This window comes from Octopus bimaculoides, chromosome 11 (assembly GCF_046866305.1).
Source record: "Octopus bimaculoides isolate indiv1 chromosome 11, ASM4686630v1, whole genome shotgun sequence".
NCBI lineage: Eukaryota > Metazoa > Mollusca > Cephalopoda > Octopoda > Octopodidae > Octopus > Octopus bimaculoides.
Window position 1 is genome coordinate 16,030,570 of NC_142938.1, and position 20,703 is coordinate 16,051,272.

Consider the following 20,703-nt stretch of genomic DNA (forward strand, 5'->3'; position numbering starts at 1 on the left):
TTTTTCGCCCTTTCTCTCCTCTCTCTGCCCCTCTGTCTCGCTCTCTCTCTCCTCTCTCTTCTTCCCACTCTGTTGCTCTCTCTCCCAAATTCTCTCTCCTCCCACTCTCTATCTCTCTGTTCATTTCATCTTATGTCTGTTCTATCTATTATCCTGTTGCAGAAGAGTGACCGAAGTGCTAAGAAAGTCTACTATATTGCAGAAGAAATTATGTCGTCAGAGAAAATTTTTGTCCGTATTCTTCGTCTCATCAATGTGGTAAGAGGCCTCATTTTGTTTGTCAATTTATATTTTATTTCCCTCTCCTCTTCCATTTCTTTCTCTGGCATAATTCTTTTGTCTTTTTTCACATACCCGATTTCTCTCTCTCTCTCTCTAATAAAAGTTATAATACTAATAATAATGGTTCCAAATTCTGGCGCAAGGCTAATTTTATGATAGTGGGTAAGTCAATTACATCGACCCCAGTGCATAATTAAATTACCATTCTGAATATTTGTTGAGCTAGGATCCTTTATTCCTGGTTCAACAGATATTCCTGTAGAACTCACTATCCATTTTCATCAGCTTTTCTATGGCAGCTCAAATCTCTTTCTTAACCTGATTTTCTAATCTTGCTTATATTTGATATCCAGCCAATCAAAATAATCTATTCTTGACACATGACTCCACTCGCTCCACCCCACTTTCATTTTTATTTTTCCCTACTCTCGCAACAAGAATCTTATTCTTGAAATGGTGATTTATTTTTTGTCATTTAACTCTTGGAATCTGTTCCTCTTACTTCAGGATTTCCGCTTGGCAGTGTCAAATGCTACAGAAAAGGCTGGACGTACAGTTATTCCAACCGATGTCTTGAATCGGATTTTGAATTTCCTCCCACAGCTACAGAATTTTAATGAAGATTTGCTCAGTGACCTTGAAAACAGATTAAAGAACTGGTAAACTACCTTAATTGTTCGTGCCACTGTGAGTGAGAGAATGAGTGGTGTGGGAGAGTGAGTGACTGATTGACAAACGGAAAACTTCCATTTGTGTGGTGTATGAGTGAGAAGTTAGAGAGTGAGTAACGAGTTAGCAATGGAGTAAGGAGTAAGAGAGTGAGTGAGGAGCAAGCAGTTGAGTGAGAAGTCAGAGAGTGAGTGAAACATTAGAAATGGAATGAAGAGTGAGTGAGTGAGATGTTAGCAATTGAGCAAGGAGTTAATGAGTGAAAATATATCCGTAACAATACATGGAGTCAATTATATTTCACTCAAAGTATATAAACAGAATACATCATCATCATCATCATCGTCGTCGTTTAACATCCGCTTTCCATGCTAGCAGGGGTTGGACGATTTGACTGAGGACTGGTGAAACCAGATGGCTACACCAGGCTCCAATCTGATTTGGCAGAGTTTCTACAGCTGGAAGCCCTTCCTAACGCCAACCACTCTGAGAGTGTAGTGGGTGCTTTTACGTGCCACCGGCATGAGGGCCAGTCAGGTGGTACTGACAACGGCCACGCTCAAAATGGTGTATTTTATGTGCCACCCGCACAAGAGCCAGTCCAGGGGCACTGGCAACGATCTCGCTCGAAAGTCCTTACACATGCCACAGGCACAAGTGCCAGAAAGGCGACGCTGGGCACAGGTGCCGTGATCTGGTGGTTGGGATGTTAGGTTCATGATCATAAGGATGTTGGTTCCATTCCTGGATCAAGTGGCATGTTGTGTCCTTAAACAAGGTACTTCATTTCATGCTGCTCCAGTTACCGCAGTTGAAAATGAGTACCAGCTGAATATCAGTGTAGCTTTGTCTCCTTGCTTCTGTTATGTCCCAGATGTCCTACTGGTGCAAGGTTGGGAGGGCCAAAAAGGGTTGTCTGTGTCTGTTATGACTAAATAGACACCTGGAATAGTTAGTCAAAGCCTGGTACATACTTGCATAAGAGTGATGGCTTTGGTTCTTTTTCTGTGCAGTTGTGGTTGTGTGGGGAAGAAGCATGCTTCTTCTCAACTCTGTGGTCTCAGGTTCAGTACCACTATGCAGCACCGTGGGCAAGTGCCTTCTACTATAGCTCCAAGTCAACCAAAGCCTTGTGAGTGGAATATGTGGATATGGTAGACAGAAACTGAAAGAAGCCTATTGCATGTGTGTATTTGTGTGTAGCCTTGCCTTGACATGATGGTTGTGAACGAGCATCACCATCATACAAGCAATGTTGTTCATTTCCTGTCTTTCATAAAAACCGTCTAATCATGGGGAAAATATTACCTTGTTTCAAAATTGGTGAGGGTTGACTACGGGAAGGACATTTTGCCATAGAAAATCTTCCCCCAAATTTCCGTCTGATCTATGCAAGTATATATATATATACATATATGCAAGTATGTATATATATATATATATATATATATATATATATTTAAGAATTTAAGGATTGGAGAAAACGCATGTTATAATTGCATACTTTATTCCTACATATGTTTCAAAGAACTAAACCACAGTTATTTTGTGTTCTTTGCTACATTGGTTTCTATTAACCCATTTATTCTATCAGAAGAATTTTTATTCATTAAGATAGAAGAAATACACATAATTATATATATATATATATATATATATATATATATATATATATATATATAATTTAGAGAAAAAAACCATAATTTTTGAATTCATCCAAGAAAATCCAGTCACATATAGAAAAATTTAATATGTAAATACACTATTTGATTTCTATTTTATTTTCTATTTGAAAATGTGGTTATGAAACACTTGTAGTTGTTTTATTATTTTAATATTTATTACTTAGTATTTTTATTATAGGTCTTTTTAGTGTATTGACTTATTAAACTTTTCTATATGTGATTGTGGATTTTCATGGATAAATTCAATAATTGTGGGGTGGGGTTCTCTAAATTATATATTTATATATTATATATTGTGAAATTTAATTTAATTTTAATTTTAATAAATTAAATTAAATTGAATTTTTCCATGTAAATTTGGATTTTTATCCCTAATATTATTATCATATATATACTTATATATGATGGGCTTCCACACAGTTTCCATCTACCAAATTCACTCACAAGGCATTGGTCAAACCAGAGCTATAGTAAAAGACACTTGCCCAAGGTGTCACACAGTGGAACTGAACCTGAAACCTTATGGTTGCAAAGTAAACTTTTTAACCATGCCTATGCCCTTCAAATTGAATTATTTTTTTTTGTTTCATATATATATATATATATATATATATATATATATATATATATATATATATATATCTATATATATATATATATATATATATAGATATAGATATATATATATATATATATAGATATAGATATATATATATATATATATATATATATCTATATATATATATATATATATATATATATATATATATATCTATATATATATATGTATATATATATATATATATATATATATATATATATATATATATATATATATATATATAGGCACAGTCTTGGTTGTGTGGTTAATAAGTTTGCTTTCCACACACATGGTTTTCAGTTCAGTCCCATTGTGTGGCACCTTGGGCAAGTATCTTTTACTGTAGACATGTTCTGACTAATGCCTTGTGAGTGAATATAAAAGACAGAAAGCTAAAGAAACCCATCATGTGTGTTTGTGCGTTTACAACCACTTGAAAACTGGTGTTGGTTTGTTTTCGTCCCCATAATCTAGCAGTTTGGCAAAAAGAAACAGATAGAATAACTACCAATTTAAAAAAAAAAAAAACAAGTACTGGGGTCAATTCATTCGACCAAAATCCTTCAAGGCAGTGCTCCAGCATGGCCACAGTTCATTGATTGAATCAATTTTAAAATAAAAAACAAAAAGCATTTCTTAACAGTCTCCTTACAAATATAATAAAATAAAAAAATTTAAAAATTTAAATTAAAAAAAAAATTTTTAATTTAAATTAAAAAAATTTTTTTTAATTTAAAAAATTAAAGAATTTAGATTTTAAAAAATTTAAATTAATATTTTTTTTTTAAGTTTTAAAAATTAAAATAAAAAACAAAATGCATTTCTTAACAGTCTCCTCACAAATATAATATCCTGTTTCTCCTTTCTTCAGGGATTCAATAAAAAAGATAGCAGATATTTTCGTCAAAAAGGGACCTTTTCTGAAGTTATATACCTCTTATATTCGTGACTTCAAGAACATGCAAATGCTCTTTGAAGAGTCTTGCCGGAAATACCCAGCTTTTGCTAGCACTGTGAAAGAATTTAAGGTTTGTCCATTGACGCAGGGTCGTCGTCTTGTTTTTGTTCTCGCTTTCATTGTTGTTGTTTTTGTTGTTGTTGTTGTTGTTGTTGTGGTGGTGGTGGTGGTGGTGGTGGTGGTTGATGCAAGATTGTTTACTTAGCTGCACAATTAATCAAGTTATCCACTGTCATCATCATCATCTTTCGTTGTCACTATTACTGCCATTGTCATTCATCATCGTGGAGGCACAATGGCCCAGTGGTTAGGGCAGCGGACTCGCGAACAAAGGATCGCGGTTTCGATTCCCAGACCGGGCGTTGTGAGTGTTTATTGAGCGAAAACACCTAAAGCTCCACGAGGCTCCGGCAGGGGATGGTGGCGAACCCTGCTGTACTCTTTCACCACAACTTTCTCTCACTGTTTCTTCCTGTTTCTGTTGTGCCTGTATTTCAAAGGGGCCAGCCTTGTCACTCTGTGTCACGCTGAATATCCCCAAGAACTACGTTAAGGGTACACATGTCTGTGGAGTGTTCAGCCACTTGCACGTTAATTTCACGAGCAGGCTGTTCCGTTGATCGGATCAACTGGAACCCTTGACGTCGTAAGCGACGGAGTGCCAACAACAACAAACGTTCTTGAGAAGAAGACCCATCAAGCCGAGCAAAACCTATCTTCTGTCTGTACCTTTTGAGTTCAAATTCCTCCAAGGTTGAGTTTGCTATGCTATTCATCTTTTTTAGGGTCAATAAAACAGGTGACAGCCACATACTAGGTGTGAATATAATCAACTGTCCTATCCCATCAAACATCCAGGTCTTTGTACCTAGAAGTAGAAAGAATTATATCCTCCCACTCTGTCTGTCTATATCCTCCTCCCTGCATTCATCCTTTTTATGCACTCCCACCATCTCTGTCTCTTTTTTTTTTTTTTACTCTGTCTGTCCCCCTCACCCTGCAATGCCCTTCCCTTGTCTCTGTTTCTTTCTGGTTAATCTGTTCATTGAAATGCCTTGTTCTGTCTCTTTCAGTCTCACCAAGAGTGTCAGAACCTGGACCTGACTCATCACATGTTGAAACCTGTGCAAAGGATTCCACAGTACAGACTCCTCTTGTCTGGTGAGTTTGTTCTAGATACGGATACACACACACACACACACACACACACACACACATACACAGAGCATCATATATCATTGCTGGTCTATTTCTATGTGTGTCTTCGTACATCAATATATGTTAGTGTGTCTCTACGTATGTATCTGTATATATTTGTGTATGTGTGTCTAGGTTAGTGTATGCTTGTGTTTCTATATGTTAGCATTTATGTGTATGTGTGTGTGTGTGTGTGTTTGCTTGTATGTGTGTGTAGGTCTTTACATGTCCGTGTAGGTTAGTGAGTGTGTATATATGAATCTATTTATTTCTATGCATATTAGTGTTTTTATCTATATATGTTAGTGTGCGTATATATCTGTATCAATGTGTGTGTATCTTTATATGTCTATGTACGTTAGTGTATGTGTATCTATATATGATTATGTGTGTGTCTGTGTATGTCTATATTAGTGTATGTGTGTTTTTATACGTCTATCTCAATGTATGTGTGTGTGTATCTATGTGTATGAGATTGTATTAGTGTCTATGCTTATGTATGGGTGTCTATGTATGTTAGTGCACGTGCCTGTATGTCTATGTATGGTAGTGCTAGTTGCTTTAAGTAACTGTGTATGTATGTGTATTTGACTTTGGTGTGTATTTCTGGGTCCATCTACAAAGACATTTAGTATTAGAGAACGACTGTCCCCTCCTCCAAAATTTCAGGCCTTGATCCTATGATATAAAGGATTATTATCATTATTATTATTATTATTATTATTATTATTATTATTATTATTTCTTTATTTCTTTTCAGAATATCTCAAATACCTCACTCCAGATAATCCCGACTACAAAGATACTCTCAGTAAGTGTCACACACACACACACACACACACACACACACACACACACACACACACATACCTATTTCCTTCTTTTCCTATCTCTCTTACCTCCTTAGCTCAGGTGTTCCAAGCCAAGAAAGAGTGAAAGAGAGAGATGGGCATAAAGAAACTATTATTTTGTGAGCAGTGGACATGGTGGACACTCATTTTAAAATCTAGCTTTAAAAAAGAAAAAGAATTTGCTCAAAGAATAAAAAGGGCATACATCATCATCATCATCATCATCAACATTTAATGCCCATTTTCCATGCTGGCATGGGTTGGATGGCTTGACTGGAACTGGTAAGACCAGGGGTTGCACCAGGTTCCATAGTCTGTATTGGCTTGGTTTTTATGGCTGGATGCCCTTCCTAATGCCAATCGCTTTACAGAGTGTAGTGGGTGCTTTTTATGTGGCACCAGCACCCACACCAATGCTTTTTGTGTGACACCTTGGTTTTAGGATCTCAATTCTGTTTTGGTAACCAGGTCTTCTAGAGTGCAGCAACATCATCTGGTCATCTCCTTCATAAGGTTCAGCGTTTCAGATTGGCCTCCAATACTTCATCCCGTCTCTTCCTGGGTTCACCCCTTCCACAACTTCCCCTCACATACATTCATATAAATTCTTTTAAATAAGTAAATTTGAAGAAGAAAATTATAAATCTGGTAGATATTGGATGATGCAGATGTGGCCGAATGGTTTCAAGTTCAATCTCACTCTCTCTTGTACTATCAGGTCATGTTGACCCAAGTCTTCTGAGTAAAATTGGGTGGGTTGACTGAAACTAGAGAAGCCAGTCAAGTCTTAGGATTGGTTTGAATTTGAATTTTCACTCTTTTTCTGTATTAGTTTTGAGGGGTTTTTTTAGGGCTCTTCTCTCACTTGAGCTAACATACCATTAAGTCATGGAGTGCCTTTTGCTGCACCCACTCTGTTGCATGAATTTATGGGTGGCTGCACATCAAGTTGTGGAAAGAAGATGAAATCAGCACTGCAGGTTTAGTGAGATGCTCCCCTTCTTCTTCTTCTTCTTCTTCTTCTTCTTCTTCTTCTTCTTCTTCTTCTTCTTCTCCTTCTCCTTCTCCTTCTTCTTCTTCCTCCTCCTCCTCCTCCTCTTCTTCTTCTTCTTCTTCTTCTTCTTCTATGTACAAGTTGACTCCAAGTCTTACCCTAAGTCATCAAGAGACAAGGTAGAAGTTCAAGATGGTGCTATAACCAAGCTGCCATATTATTGTTGTTATTATTTTTATTATTATTATTATTTGTTGTCTTTGCACAGCTTCTAATGCTGGAGATGTACTACAGTGCCACCTGTTCACTACCAGTGAACTAAGGTAACACCCCTTATATTTCGAGAGCCATCTGGAGTATTCCAGCAGTTCCAAGCTGTGCTGTTTTCTACAAGTGCTCCAGCCTTGTTGCAGCCCCTATTTGTTCCATGTACTTCTCAAGATTTTTACTCGCTGTTCCCAGGGCTCCGACAATTATTGGTACTACTACCACCATTTTTATCGACCACAACTGCTTAACCTTATTATTATTATTATTATTATTATTATTATTATTATTGGAGTCAAATGGTAAGTAGTGTCAGTAGTACCATCCCAGATGTGGGAAGGTTGTTTCACTTGGGGCTTTTGGGTTGGGGGTTAGTTAGTGATTAATTTAAGCCTGTCTCTCATTACTGTTTTAAAACTTAACAACTAATTATTTCACAAGAACTGCATTTGATGGCATAAAAAACACATGGTAATATTAGACACACTTCAATTTCAGCAGCTCATATTCAGGAAAAAATAGTTTTTAGTGCATCAAAGCATGTAATATGGCTCCAACTTTGCATATAGGACCTAGGGTAATTTTCTTCAGGCATATTTTAGGAAAATAAATGTATCTTATGCGCCATCAACTACTGCATATGATTAATTAACATATGACAAAAAAGAAAAATCAGTATTTTCTCTTCAATTATTCAGTATTCAATAAATATTCACCAAGTCTTATTTTCTCTTTCAGCTGCTCTAGATATTGTAAGCAAGGTCTCTGAACATGCAAATGAAAGAATTCGACAGGGTGTAAGTATTTCTGTTATTTTGTGGGTTGAGTGCTGCACTTGGAATACACTGATTTTCTATCCTATCTGGACCTACACTGCTATATATATATATATATATATACTGGGGCAAGTGAGATCGAAACTGAACCAAATTTGATGACTGGCACCCGTGCCAGTGGGGCGCTAACAGCACCATCCGACCGGGATCACTGCCAGAGCGGCGGTCTCGCTCCCATGCCGGTGGCACGTAAAAAGCACCATATGAGCGCGATCATTTCCAGCTTTGCCTTACTGGCACTTGTGTCAGTGGCATGTGAACAAAACATTGAACTGACTCCTGTGCAGGTGGCACGTAAAAAACACCATTTGAGCATGGCCGTTGCCAGTACTGCCGGACTGGCTCTCGTACCGGACTGGCTCTCGTGCCAGACTGGCTCTCGTGCCAGACTGGCTCTCGTGCTGGTGGCACATAGAAAGCACCCACTACACTCTCGGAGTGGTTGGTGTTAGGAAGGGAATCCAGCTGTAGAAACTCTGCCAGATCAGATTGGAGTCTGGAGTAGCCATCTAGTTCGCCAGTCCCCAGTCAAATCGTCCAACCCATGCTAGCATGGAAAACGGACCTTAAATGGTGATTCCATCTGACTGCAGTGTATTCTTTGGCAAATGTCTTCTGCTATAGCTTCATCAGTAAAATATTTGGTTGAAATAAACTGTACAGAAGCCCATATGTATGTGTGTGTGTGTGTTTATGCATGTAAGTCTGTATGTGTTCACATTGTTATTGTGTCAGCAATAGCTGTGATAGTGTTTATGTCCTTCATAAACAATGTCCTGTGACTTGCCAGTTTCTTTGAAGAATAAGTAAACACAAGCCACAGGAAGGGCACCAAGTTCGACAAGACTGCCTCAGTAAGTCTCATGCAACCATTACCAACATGGCAAAAGTGGTTGTAAAGAAAAGTAGTGGTGGTGGTGGTGGCGACGATGGCGGCAGTGGTGGTGGTAGTGGTAGTAACTGCTTTCCTACATTCTCAACAGTTAGCAGAGTCCACACCCCATATGTATGTATATATATATATATATATATATACAAATAATAAATGAGTATATGCATATATACTTACATGTATGTACATACCTACATCTACATGTATATATAGATTAACGTGGACAAAATGATAAACAGAGTACAGAAAACACACAGGCCACATACAAAACATTTCCTTCATCAGCTGCCACCATTCTAAAACTAAGCGTTTCGAAGAGTTAGGGCAGGACGCATCGTTAGAATGGCTCTTCCTACGGACCACAAATTAAATTTGTACCATGGAGGAATATATGATAAATACATGCATGCATATGCACACATATATACAGGGATGCTGAAAACTTCCTGGGTTGGAGTAAAAGAAAATACTGGACGATCAGTTAATTATGATTTTATTCAACATATTCTTCTGTCGGATTCACACACTTATAGCAGTGGTCCTTCAGTTTTTCTAAGCCCTGTAAACTAATTTGGAAGGTTAGGCTTCCAACTAGCCCTTTTGCAACATCTTTAAAGTCAGGAACTTTTCAGCACCCCCTTGTATATTTACTTATATATACATACATTATATTTACATATATATTCATACATTCATTCTGAATCGAAACAATTTGTAGGATTATAATATTTGTATTTATATTATAATAATATAATATGATGTTAATAAATTAAAATATGTCAATCATAAATCTCCATTTTCTTTTCATTTATATATATATATATTACATTTATCTATTGACAGGATAATGTTCAGAAATTAATGGAAATCCAGTATGCTTTGATAGGAAACTTTGAAGTGATTTACCCAGGTCGTGTAAGTACCTTGAATTAGATATAGAGATTACTTACATATTTCTTATAATGTTTGAGTATCAACAGTACAGCTATAGATGATGGTTTTGTAGGTGAGTAAGACTTCCATCCAGAGAATCAATAAATGGCTCATATCCTATTATCTGTGCTGCAGATCATACACAGCCAAAGCACTTAAACTCTCAACTGATTCAATAAACCTATCTGTAAATACATATCATGAGATATGTAGGTAGAGATGGGGGCATGGATTATGACTGAGCAGTACTCTTAGTCTTTGTTCCTCCATTGGTGTGTGTGTGTGTGTGTGTTTGTCCTCCTCCATTGCTTCACACCTAGTGTTGGTTTGTTTACATCTGTGTCATTTAGCAGTTCAGCAAAAGAGACCAATAAAATAAGTAGTAGACTTAAAACAAAAATAAGCTCTGGGAGTCATTCTGTTTGACTAAAGATTTCAAGGTGGTACTGTAGCTTGGCCACTGTCAAATGACTTTAACAAATAACAGATAAATGATTACTATTGTTATACTTTTTATGTCACAAAATGTGAATCCATAGTTTGTAGTTGCTCTTTCATTAGCCTATATTACATATGTTGTCAGCTGTATAGTTGTGTGAGTCTTAAATAATTACTCTTGAAAAATGGGGATTTATCTGACAGGGAAGTTGATCCTCTGATACTGAATGTATTCTATTGCAGGAACTTATCAAGATGGGGGAGTTACAGAAACTCTCTAGGAAGGAGATGCAACCCAGAGTATTCATTTTGGTGAGTATTATTATTATCACCACCATCATCATCATCATCATCATCATCATCATCATCATCATCATCATCATCATCATCATCATCATCATTATTTAAGGCAGCAAGCTGGCAGAATCGTTAGCATACTGGACAAAATGCTTATACATCCAAATTGACAATATAATTCTGAGTGGATTATGAAATGGTTGTTAACTCTACATTCCAATTAAATTACATTAGAATTTAATTAACTTTGTGACTTGATAGCCAGATTCTTGTCCAGGGTGCTTACAGTGGTTCCACTTGATTCTTCGGATCTAATTTTTACATCTTATACACATGTGTTTACTTAGCATTTTTTTTTGTTTTTCTTATGCAGTTCAATGACACGCTTTTGTATACGACACCTGTACCTGCAGGATATAAACTCATCAACGTCTTAACATTAGCAGGAATGAAGGTAAGTTTGTTGGAAATTTCTTCAAGTTGTTCATTGATATTTAAATCTAAACTGAAATGTTTGGCTGTGAGACAAAAATGAGTTATATGAAATGAGGAGAGATCTAATCACCCAAGGGTTGTTGGCTTTATAGAACTTAACCCCCAGGAGGTGACTAGTACTTGTTTTGTTAACTCTAAAGTGGGTAAAAGGATAAAGATGACAGCTAGATATGGCTGACTGGTTAAGAAGCTTGCTCTACAATCATGTGGTGTTAGATTCTGCTCCAATGTGGGGCACCTCTTGGGCAAGTGTCTTCTAATATAGCCCCAGACTGACCAAAGCTTTGTGAGTGGATGGAAGCTATGTGGAAGCACATTGTATGTATTTGTGTTTGATCTCCTTCCTCCAGTATTGCTTGATAACCGGTGTTGGTTTGTTCATGTCCCCTTAGTTATTCAGCAAAAGAGACTGATAGAATAAGTACCAGACTTTAAAAAATAATTAAGTACTGGGATCAATTTATTTGACTAAACCAGTGGTTCCCAAAGTGAGCGGTAATGCTCCTTGGAGGCGGTGGAGAGTTCCAAGAAAAGTGGGGTGATAATGGGAGTAGCCAAAAGGGGCTGATTGATGTAAAAACAACAAAATAATAGGTTAATTAGGTTATGTTTTATTTGTGAAATGCAGTTGCTTTGAATTTGCTCAAGAAAGGGGCCTGTGTTTGTGGTGGTAAGTTAGTGGCATGGGGGCACTAGGAATGTGTCCTGGGTGCCAAGGGGGCAGTACCCAAAAAAGTTTGGGAATCACTGGACTAAACTTTTCAAGGTTATCCCCCAGCATGGCTGCTATCCAGTGACTGAAACAAGTAAAAGATAGCCAATTATGATAGTTGCTTCTGTTCAATATGTCTTTCTTTTGTTAAGATATTGAGGTGTGATAAGAGGGAAATTTAACTGCTATTTCTAGCTGGTTGTGTGAATATGTTGAGATGACCCTCGTTGACTCAAGTTAGTGTTATTACTATTGCTACTCAGCTATTGCTGTTTGTTATTGTTGTTTGTGTTGCTGCTGCTGATACAGCTGTTGTTGTTGTTGTTGTTGTTGTTACAGTTAAATCTCTCTGTTTTCAGGTGAAAAAAACAACATTAGATGACTTCAAAAACGAATTCAACATCATCAGTATCCAACGATCATTCACAGTTTGTGCAAAGTGAGTGTCACATTAATAACATTCTCTTTCTCTCTGTGTTTCTGACTCTCTCTTTCTCTCTCTCTCTCTCTGTCTCTGTCATTCTCTACAAAGGAAATAAACAGGGGCATATATTCCGGGTGTGCTAGGCAAAATCATAATGGACAACTTTTGTTATACCCCAGCTTGAAATTTGGTGGCACAGGAATCCTGAAATAACATTGCACACCTCACAGCACATTGTATCATAATATGGAAGACCTGTTGAGGCAAGTGAAATCGAAATCGAAAATTGAACCAAATTCGTTGACTGGCACCCATGCCAACCTTCCTTCATTGGACACTAAACCCAGCTTGCGAAGTCCTGTTGGGGCAAGTGAGATCGAAACTGAACCAAATTCGATGACTGGCACCCATGCCAGTGGAGTGCTAATAGCACCGTCTGAGTGGGATCACTACCAGAGCAGCGATCTTGCTTCCGTGCCGGTGGCATGTAAACAAAACATTGAACTGACTCTTGTGCAGGTGGCACGTAAAAAAACACCATTTGAGCGTGGCTGTTGCCAGTACCGCCGGACTGGCCCCCATGCCGGTGGCACATAAAAAGCACCCACTACACTCTCTTAGTAGTTGGCATAGAAACTCTGCCAGATCAGATTGGAGTCTGGTGTAGCCATCTGGTTTCACCAGTCCTCAGTCAAATCGTCCAACCCATGCTAGCATGGAAAGCAGACCTGCAAAATGTTCAATATTGCCTGATGAATTGGTGTGGCTATATGATAATGTAATATTATTTTATGCATTATTAAATAAAAGTCATGCTATGGAAATGAACATAGCATAAACTGACCGGTTCATTCATATTTTTGTATTATATATATACATATAGATATATATATTGTATAGTCACTTGCTATTTCATGTCTACTATGGACCTCTGCATGATCACTGAAGCTGCTAGAAATAATAAACAGTTCCCCATCAAATTGCATCTCACTATGCATTAGAGAATGTAATGCTATTTATCCACCACCCCACCAAAAAAATATCTCCAGGGTGGTCATAGTTGGCATGCCTTCAATCATATGTCTACATGAGCAGAGATGCACTGGACCTAAACAACAACAACATATTTAGATTTATCTTGCTTATTTTTATCTTCTATACCCATTTCTCTTTGCAGCACATCCACCGAGCGAGATGAATGGATCGATGCCATATCTAAAGCTATAGAAGACAACACTTTGAAAAGGAATTCTTTTGAAGTAAATCGAACACAAGTACCTGTAAGTATTCTTGGGAATATGTGTGTGTGTTTGTTTGTGTGTGTGTGTGTGTGTGAACATTTGAGGTTGGCATTTGAATGTATTCTCTTTTACTAATGTCTATAAACATCACTGTCTGAAAGATTCTGTGTTCTTATGTTTACTTATTATGAAATTCTTAAAATTTCTAAATAGCAGTAATAATATATAGCACTATGTCATTCTTTTTAGAAATCTTCAATGATATAACTTGGTGGTTTTATCTACTTTAGGGTGTAAACCCCGAAAAAAAAATTATACTGATATTGTCTTGAAATTAACTGTACCATACATGATAGTCAAAAGGGTTGCATGTTGCCCATGACTGGCTCAGATCCACTGTCCTAATGTTGGATTAACCCTTTAGTGTTTGCATTATTCTGCCAAAATCAATGCTTTTTCATCTACTAGTCATACATTATCTTGTAGCTATGAGATTTTGATGAGGTAGCTGTTAATTTTTAAAACAATATTGTAGGGTTGGTGTGAGAGACCAGATCTGGCCAGTTTGAACATAAAACAGGCAGAATACTTTTGGCCAGATATGGCCGGTTTAAATGCTAAAGGGTTAAAGACTCATGGTGGGAAGGAACTTTTTGCATTTGACATTGTAAAGGCTCTGAACTGATTGTTGTTTTGTTTCTGTTGTTACAGTCATTGGAAAAAGGGTTTGTGTTAGGTTCAAAAGCACCTCTTTGGGTACCCGATGCCAGAGTAACAATGTGTATGTTGTGTACTTGTGAATTCACAGTTACCTGGAGGCGGCATCATTGTCGAGCCTGTGGCAGGGTGAGTATTAATTTGTTTCTTACATGCTTCTCAAATTCATCATTATTATATCTTTTATTTTTTACTTTCAAAAGCTCCTTTTGGGTTTTGGACCCCACGGAGGCAATGACGAATGACCAAGACCTTTGGCATTATGTTGTGCCTGAGAAGAAGACCCATCAAGCTAAGTAAAATCACAGTCCTGGCAGATATTGGTGTCACGCAAATGGCACATAAAAGCACCTATTATGCTCTCTGAGTGGTTGGCATTAGGAAGGGCATCCAGCTGTAGAAACCATGCCAAATCAGACTGGAGTCTGGTGCAGCTTTCCAGCTTCTCAGCCCTGGTCAAACTGTCCAACCCATGCCAGCATGGGCAACGGACATTAAATGATGATAATTACTTGTTCCAGTAAACTGTTAGCATGTTGGGTCATTGCCTTAATGAGTTTAGTCAAACAAATCAACAACAGTACACTTTTTTTTTTGTGAAGCCTTGTACTTATTCTATCAGTTCTTTTGCCAAACTGCTAAGTTATAAGACACAAATAAACTAACACTGGTTTTCAATCTGCATGACAAATATGAAGATACACACACACTTGTATATATAGGAGTAAGTACACTAACAAAAGATGGGCACTCAACACATTTATTGGGAGTTACATGTATAGATGAAAACAGTTTGTGATTCAAACGCCTTGGTACTCTGAGTTTCAAGCATGACACTAATCTTCGGCCATTGGAGTTTGAATGAGAGGACAGTTGAAGAGAGCCAGTGTTTATTGTGGATGTTATCTTGTGATTGGTCAAGAAAGGCCACATGGTGTCACAGTTTGATGCTGGTATTTCAACAACAATTACTCGGAAAATACTGCATGGTGAACAGGAAATCGGCTGTGTTTCCTGTTCATGATGTATTTTCCAAGTAATTGCTGTCACTATAATATTAACATCAAACTGTGATACCACATGAGCTTTCTCGACCAATCGCAGGCTAACGTCCATAATAAACATTTACTCTCTTCAGCTGTCCTTTCACTCAAACTCCAATGGCCAAAGATTAGTGTCACACCTGAAACTCAGAGTACCAAGAAGTTTGAATCAAAATGTTTTCATCCATATATATATATATATATATATATATATATATATATATATATATATATATATATATATATATATATATATATATATATATATATATATATGAGCGTTGTTTCATTTTAATATCCACTTTTCCATGATTGCATCTCTTATTTATCAGTGATCTTACATAAAAATGAAGCTGTATTCTTTAATTTGCTGCTTTTCTATACACAAACCAAGACACTGGGGTAAAATATACGAAGCCCTGTATACCCATCATGACTACCCGTAAACCATATGTGCACAATATGGTGATCTCATATCAAGATAAACAGTGCATGACATTGCAGGTGGGGCCCAGTTAGAATTTTGGTCAGGTTGAGTAGCCCATCCCGCTCAAAAGGTCTTTGAATAAGGGTTGTTTAAGGATGTTGAATGAAACATGTTTCCAAAGGTGAATTATCCAAACTCCAAAGAATTCCTCTCAACACATGGCTGTGATGCTCCCCTGCTACTTCTGCTCATGATCAGAGATGCACATATTGTCAGACACTTTGTTATTATTTATTATTATTATTATTATTATTATTATCATTATCATTATTATTATTATTATTATTATTATTTGTTTTGCTATAGGTGACTTGTGGTAATTGTTCCAACAACAAAGCGCCTCTACTGTATCTGGAGTACAGACCCAGTCGGGTGTGTGATGAGTGCAATAATAAATTATTTGCAGGTAATTACAGATATGATTTAATTAAATATTTTATTATAATTTCTTCACTTTTATTTATTTGTTTTATTACCTCTGCCTTAGCGCAGGTGGAGGTATTGTTTGCAGTCATGTTTGTTTGTCCGTGAACAAAATATCTCAAGAACCACTGGAGTGATTCGGATGAAACATTCAGGGATGTTTGGTCTCGTGACTGGCACGAACTGATTAGATTTTTGGATCGATCCATAGCTGGACAAGGATTCTGGATTATTTTTCCTGTTTTTTTTTTACTTAATTTTTGAGATGGTCAGGTTCAATTTTAGTATTGTCGTTTGTGAGAGCATTCGAGTTTATTTCAAATATTCTCATTTTAAAAATCATCTCTGGCTAATCATTGAGAGGATGTTAGTGTTACCTTGGTGAACATTTGCACTCTATGAGTGCACTTGTTGTTGATTTCATTATTCTTGTTGCTTAACCCAAGTACATTTCTCTTGGAGCTTATCTCCAGCACATAGACAGGTGAGTTAAACAACTAGATGTGATTTAGAAATCTAGTATTTTGGCATAAAATATTCTCTACACTGTTTACATTAGTTAGAGTGGTGTTATCTTAGTTGTTGCTTTCACTGTGTTTTGGTTGTAGTATTGTATAAGATATTCTCTACCCAGCTGAAGATCATACTGCACACTCTGATATACAGTGGTTAACTATATTGGGTGCAGTGTGATTATCTAAACGTGTTGTTGTCGTTGTTGTTAGTGGTGGTGCAGGTGTCGTAATGGCGTTATTGCAGCATACTGCACACTCTGACATATAATTGTTCCCAACCACATGGTTCTAGGTTCAGTGCCACTGTGTGGCACCTTGGACAAGTGTGTTCTACTATAGCCTTGAGCTGACTGAAGCCTTGTAAATGGATTTGGTAGACAGAAACTGAAAGAAACCAATTATGTGTGTGTCTTTGTGTCTGTGTTTGCCCCCCGCCCCTTCATCACTTGATAACTGATATGTGTGTGCTTACATTCCTATAAGTAAGTGGTTTAGAAAAAGAGACCAATAGAATAAGTACCAAGCTTATAAAAAAGTACTGCAGTTGACTCATTTGTCTAAAATTCTTCATTTATGTTGTTTATAGAAGTGGAACGGCAAATGGAAGAAATGAAGACTGCAAAAGAAGAAGGCAAGAAACTCGACAATGTACAACCAGAGGAGTTACTATCTCGATTCCAAAGAATTCGCAAGAGTGGACGCCACGGCCAGAAGAATATAAAACGGCCTGCTTGGCTGAAAGAAGTAAGTACTGGGCAGATCTGTGGCTGCAGTTCTAATTTGATGAAATGAAAATAGAATGGATATTATTATCCATAAAATAAGTATGAGTGAAAGGAGTGGAAAGCGAGAGAGAGAGAGAGAGAGAGACTCATCCAGCACCAGAGAATACCACAAGAAGTTCTTACCTTTCTCGCGTATCTGTAGATACTTGTTCTGTCCAAGTTCTTCTGTTCTCTGCACAGCTTAGCTTGCTGAAAAGCTGATACTTCCAAGCAAAACGGCTTTCTCAGGACACAAATCATTTGCTGCTTCCATCATACACTTTTTGATGAAGTTGCCATCAGTAAATGGTCTTCTTCACTCTGCCATCTTATGCACTATTTTGTAACTTGTATGAGTGACAGATTCATTTTTCAGCAAACATTCTCGTGAAGAGAATGTTTAAACACAGCAATGCAAATTAAAACACGATCGCTGCAGGAATGAATTCTCATTGCAAGTACTTACACTAAAGGTATAGTGCAGTGATGGGCCAGATGAACTGACCTCACAGGCCGTAGTCTGGTGACACCTGGTTTAGTGTGTAGCTCCACACACCTTTGATATCAGCAAGCTGGCAGAAACGTTAGCACGCCAGGCGAAATGCTTAGCAGTATTTCGTCTGCCGTTACGTTCTGAGTTCAAATTCTGCCAAGGTCGACTTTGCCTTTCATCCTATCGGGGTCGATTAAATAAGTACCAGTTATGCACTGGGGTCGATATAATCGACTTAATCCGTTTGTCTGTCCTTTTTTGTCCCCTTTGTGTGTAGCCCCTTGTGGGTAATAAAGAAATAACACATTTGATGTCAGCAGTAATTTCAACTGATGTTTATAGAATTGTAAACACAAAATTTTAATCAGTTTTCTTGACCTTCAAACTTGAAAGCTTTTCTGTGTCAAAACTCCAAATTCAACAATATAATAGTATCTCCTTTATAAAGGCACAGGCATGGCTGTGTGGTAAGAAGCTTGCTTCCCAACCGCATGGTCCCAGGTTCAGTCCCACTGTGTGGCACCTTAGGTAAATGTCTTCTACTATAGCCTCGGGCTGACCGAAGTCTTGTGAGTGGATTAGGTAGACAGAAACCGAAAGAAGCTTGTCATATATATATATTTATATATGTATGTATATATTTATGTGTGTGTGTCTTTGTGTCTGTCTGTCCCCCTACCATTGCATGACAACCGATCTTGGTGTGTTTACATCCCTGTAACTTAGCAGTTCTGCAAAAGAGACTGATAGAATAAGTACTAGGCTTACAAAGAATAAGTCACAGGGTCGATTTTTTCAACTAAAAAAGCCCTTTAAGGCGATGCTCCAGCATAGCCACAGTCTAAAACCAGTAAAAGAATAAAAGAAACTTTAAAATTTCAGCATTCATATTACTCTGTTACATGCAATGTTTATTTATTCACATTGCTCTGAATTAATCAAGTATTATCTCATAGCTTGAAATTTTGATAATGTGATTGTTTATTTATAAAATGACATTGTAGGGTAGGTGTGAAAGGTTGGATCTGGCCAGCTTGAACATCAGCCAAGTAGAATATTTTGGTCAGATATGGCCAGTTTAAATGCTAAAGAGTTAAATATGGTAGAACTCACAAAACCTTACAAGAGTGAAGATGTATGTAAGGCACTAAGTGGGAATGCAAATATTAACATAATGATGATGATTATCATGATGACAATAATGAATTAAATTAATGGAAAGTCTAATTGTGCTAATGCTTAGTTTTCTTCTTAAATCTTTTTTACCAGGTACATGCTAATGATCAGGGTTCAACAATGAGTGGTTACTTGAAACTATTCAAAGGTAAAAGATGGAAGCAGCTTTGGTTTGTACTGAAGGACAAAGTATTATATAAATACAAAGCCAGTGAGGTAAGCACTTGTCCTTGATATTGTCATTGGCAGGTAAACAATCTCCTGAATTTAATATATGTCGATCAACTTAGGGCTATTATTCTTTTCTCTTTTGGAACCACATACTTGTGATAAATGAGGATAGATGTATAAAATAAATAAATGTTTAGTGTATTCTTTTAGAGACTACAGGGAACATTAGTGACATCAGGGATGGTGTTTGCAACAGAGAGAGATTACTGTCCAAATATGGATGGACATGTAATGGAAATAAACAGTAAATTTTTTAATATCCCCAAACTTCTGTTTCAGTGTATGTAACATTTTCTTTTTCATTGCTAGGATATGGCAGCTATAGACAGTCGACCTCTTCTGGGTTATCAGGTGAACAGAGTAGTAGAGGTAAGTTTAAGTCTGTTAAGATCGCAGCATTATGGAAATGTTTGACATTCTAAACTTAATGTTTTAATTGATTTAGACATTATAAGAACCAATTTGAGACAGAAATTACCAACAGGCCCACTGGCAGGATTTGAACCATCTATCTATAGCTTTCAAGTTGACTGTGTTACCTTTTACATTACAGAACACCTGTCACTTTCTCTTTCTCAAATTAACCCTTTAACTGTGTAATCAAATTTCCTGGTCATTCCTATAATGATGTGAATTATCCATCCCCCAAAAAATAGACTTCGTTTTTTCTACTTCTGCAATACTTTTTCAGTATCTCCTGTAGGTATAGTTTTCATATTCACTGTTAAAAGTATGTGAAGAGATATTTTGATGAAATATGTGAAAGAAAAATTAAGAAAATCTGAAAAATTGTCTCTTGTAAGAAAAAAATGTCACTGGGGATGTTTCCACTTCTTATAGCATAAGGAGAGGTTTGTTTCTAAAGCTGTAAGATAAAACCACTTTCTGCAGTTAATGGTATTAAAATTTTGAGTAGATATTTCCACATTCCTCATATATATACATATATATATATATATATATATATATATATATATATATATATATATATATATACAAACATATATATATATATATATACAAACATATATATATATATATATACAAACATATATATATATATATATACAAACATATATATA

General features: G+C 36.8%; 1 protein-coding gene across 2 annotated transcripts in view; it reads left to right on the forward strand.

Moving 5' to 3' along the window:
* LOC106869717 (uncharacterized) overlaps positions 1-20,703 on the forward strand; it is a 145,533-nt gene that overhangs the window by 120,671 nt on the left and 4,159 nt on the right. Inside the window, exons 5-20 of one of the 2 annotated variants that reach the window (XR_016243596.1) lie at positions 163-258; positions 790-941; positions 4,109-4,265; positions 5,269-5,356; positions 6,153-6,203; positions 8,243-8,301; positions 10,076-10,147; positions 10,847-10,915; positions 11,274-11,354; positions 12,467-12,546; positions 13,709-13,811; positions 14,484-14,618; positions 16,326-16,425; positions 17,544-17,701; positions 19,484-19,606; positions 19,931-20,050. Coding sequence is in view for 1 of the 2 variants with exons in the window: in XM_089359518.1 (XP_089215644.1) it covers positions 163-258; positions 790-941; positions 4,109-4,265; positions 5,269-5,356; positions 6,153-6,203; positions 8,243-8,301; positions 10,076-10,147; positions 10,847-10,915; positions 11,274-11,354; positions 12,467-12,546; positions 13,709-13,811; positions 14,484-14,618; positions 16,326-16,425; positions 17,544-17,701; positions 19,484-19,606; positions 19,931-20,029 (1,623 nt within the window). In the remaining variant the exon portion in view is untranslated. The remainder of the gene's footprint in view (positions 1-162; positions 259-789; positions 942-4,108; positions 4,266-5,268; positions 5,357-6,152; positions 6,204-8,242; positions 8,302-10,075; positions 10,148-10,846; positions 10,916-11,273; positions 11,355-12,466; positions 12,547-13,708; positions 13,812-14,483; positions 14,619-16,325; positions 16,426-17,543; positions 17,702-19,483; positions 19,607-19,930; positions 20,051-20,703) is intronic. The other variant, XM_089359518.1, reaches the window with a different exon arrangement.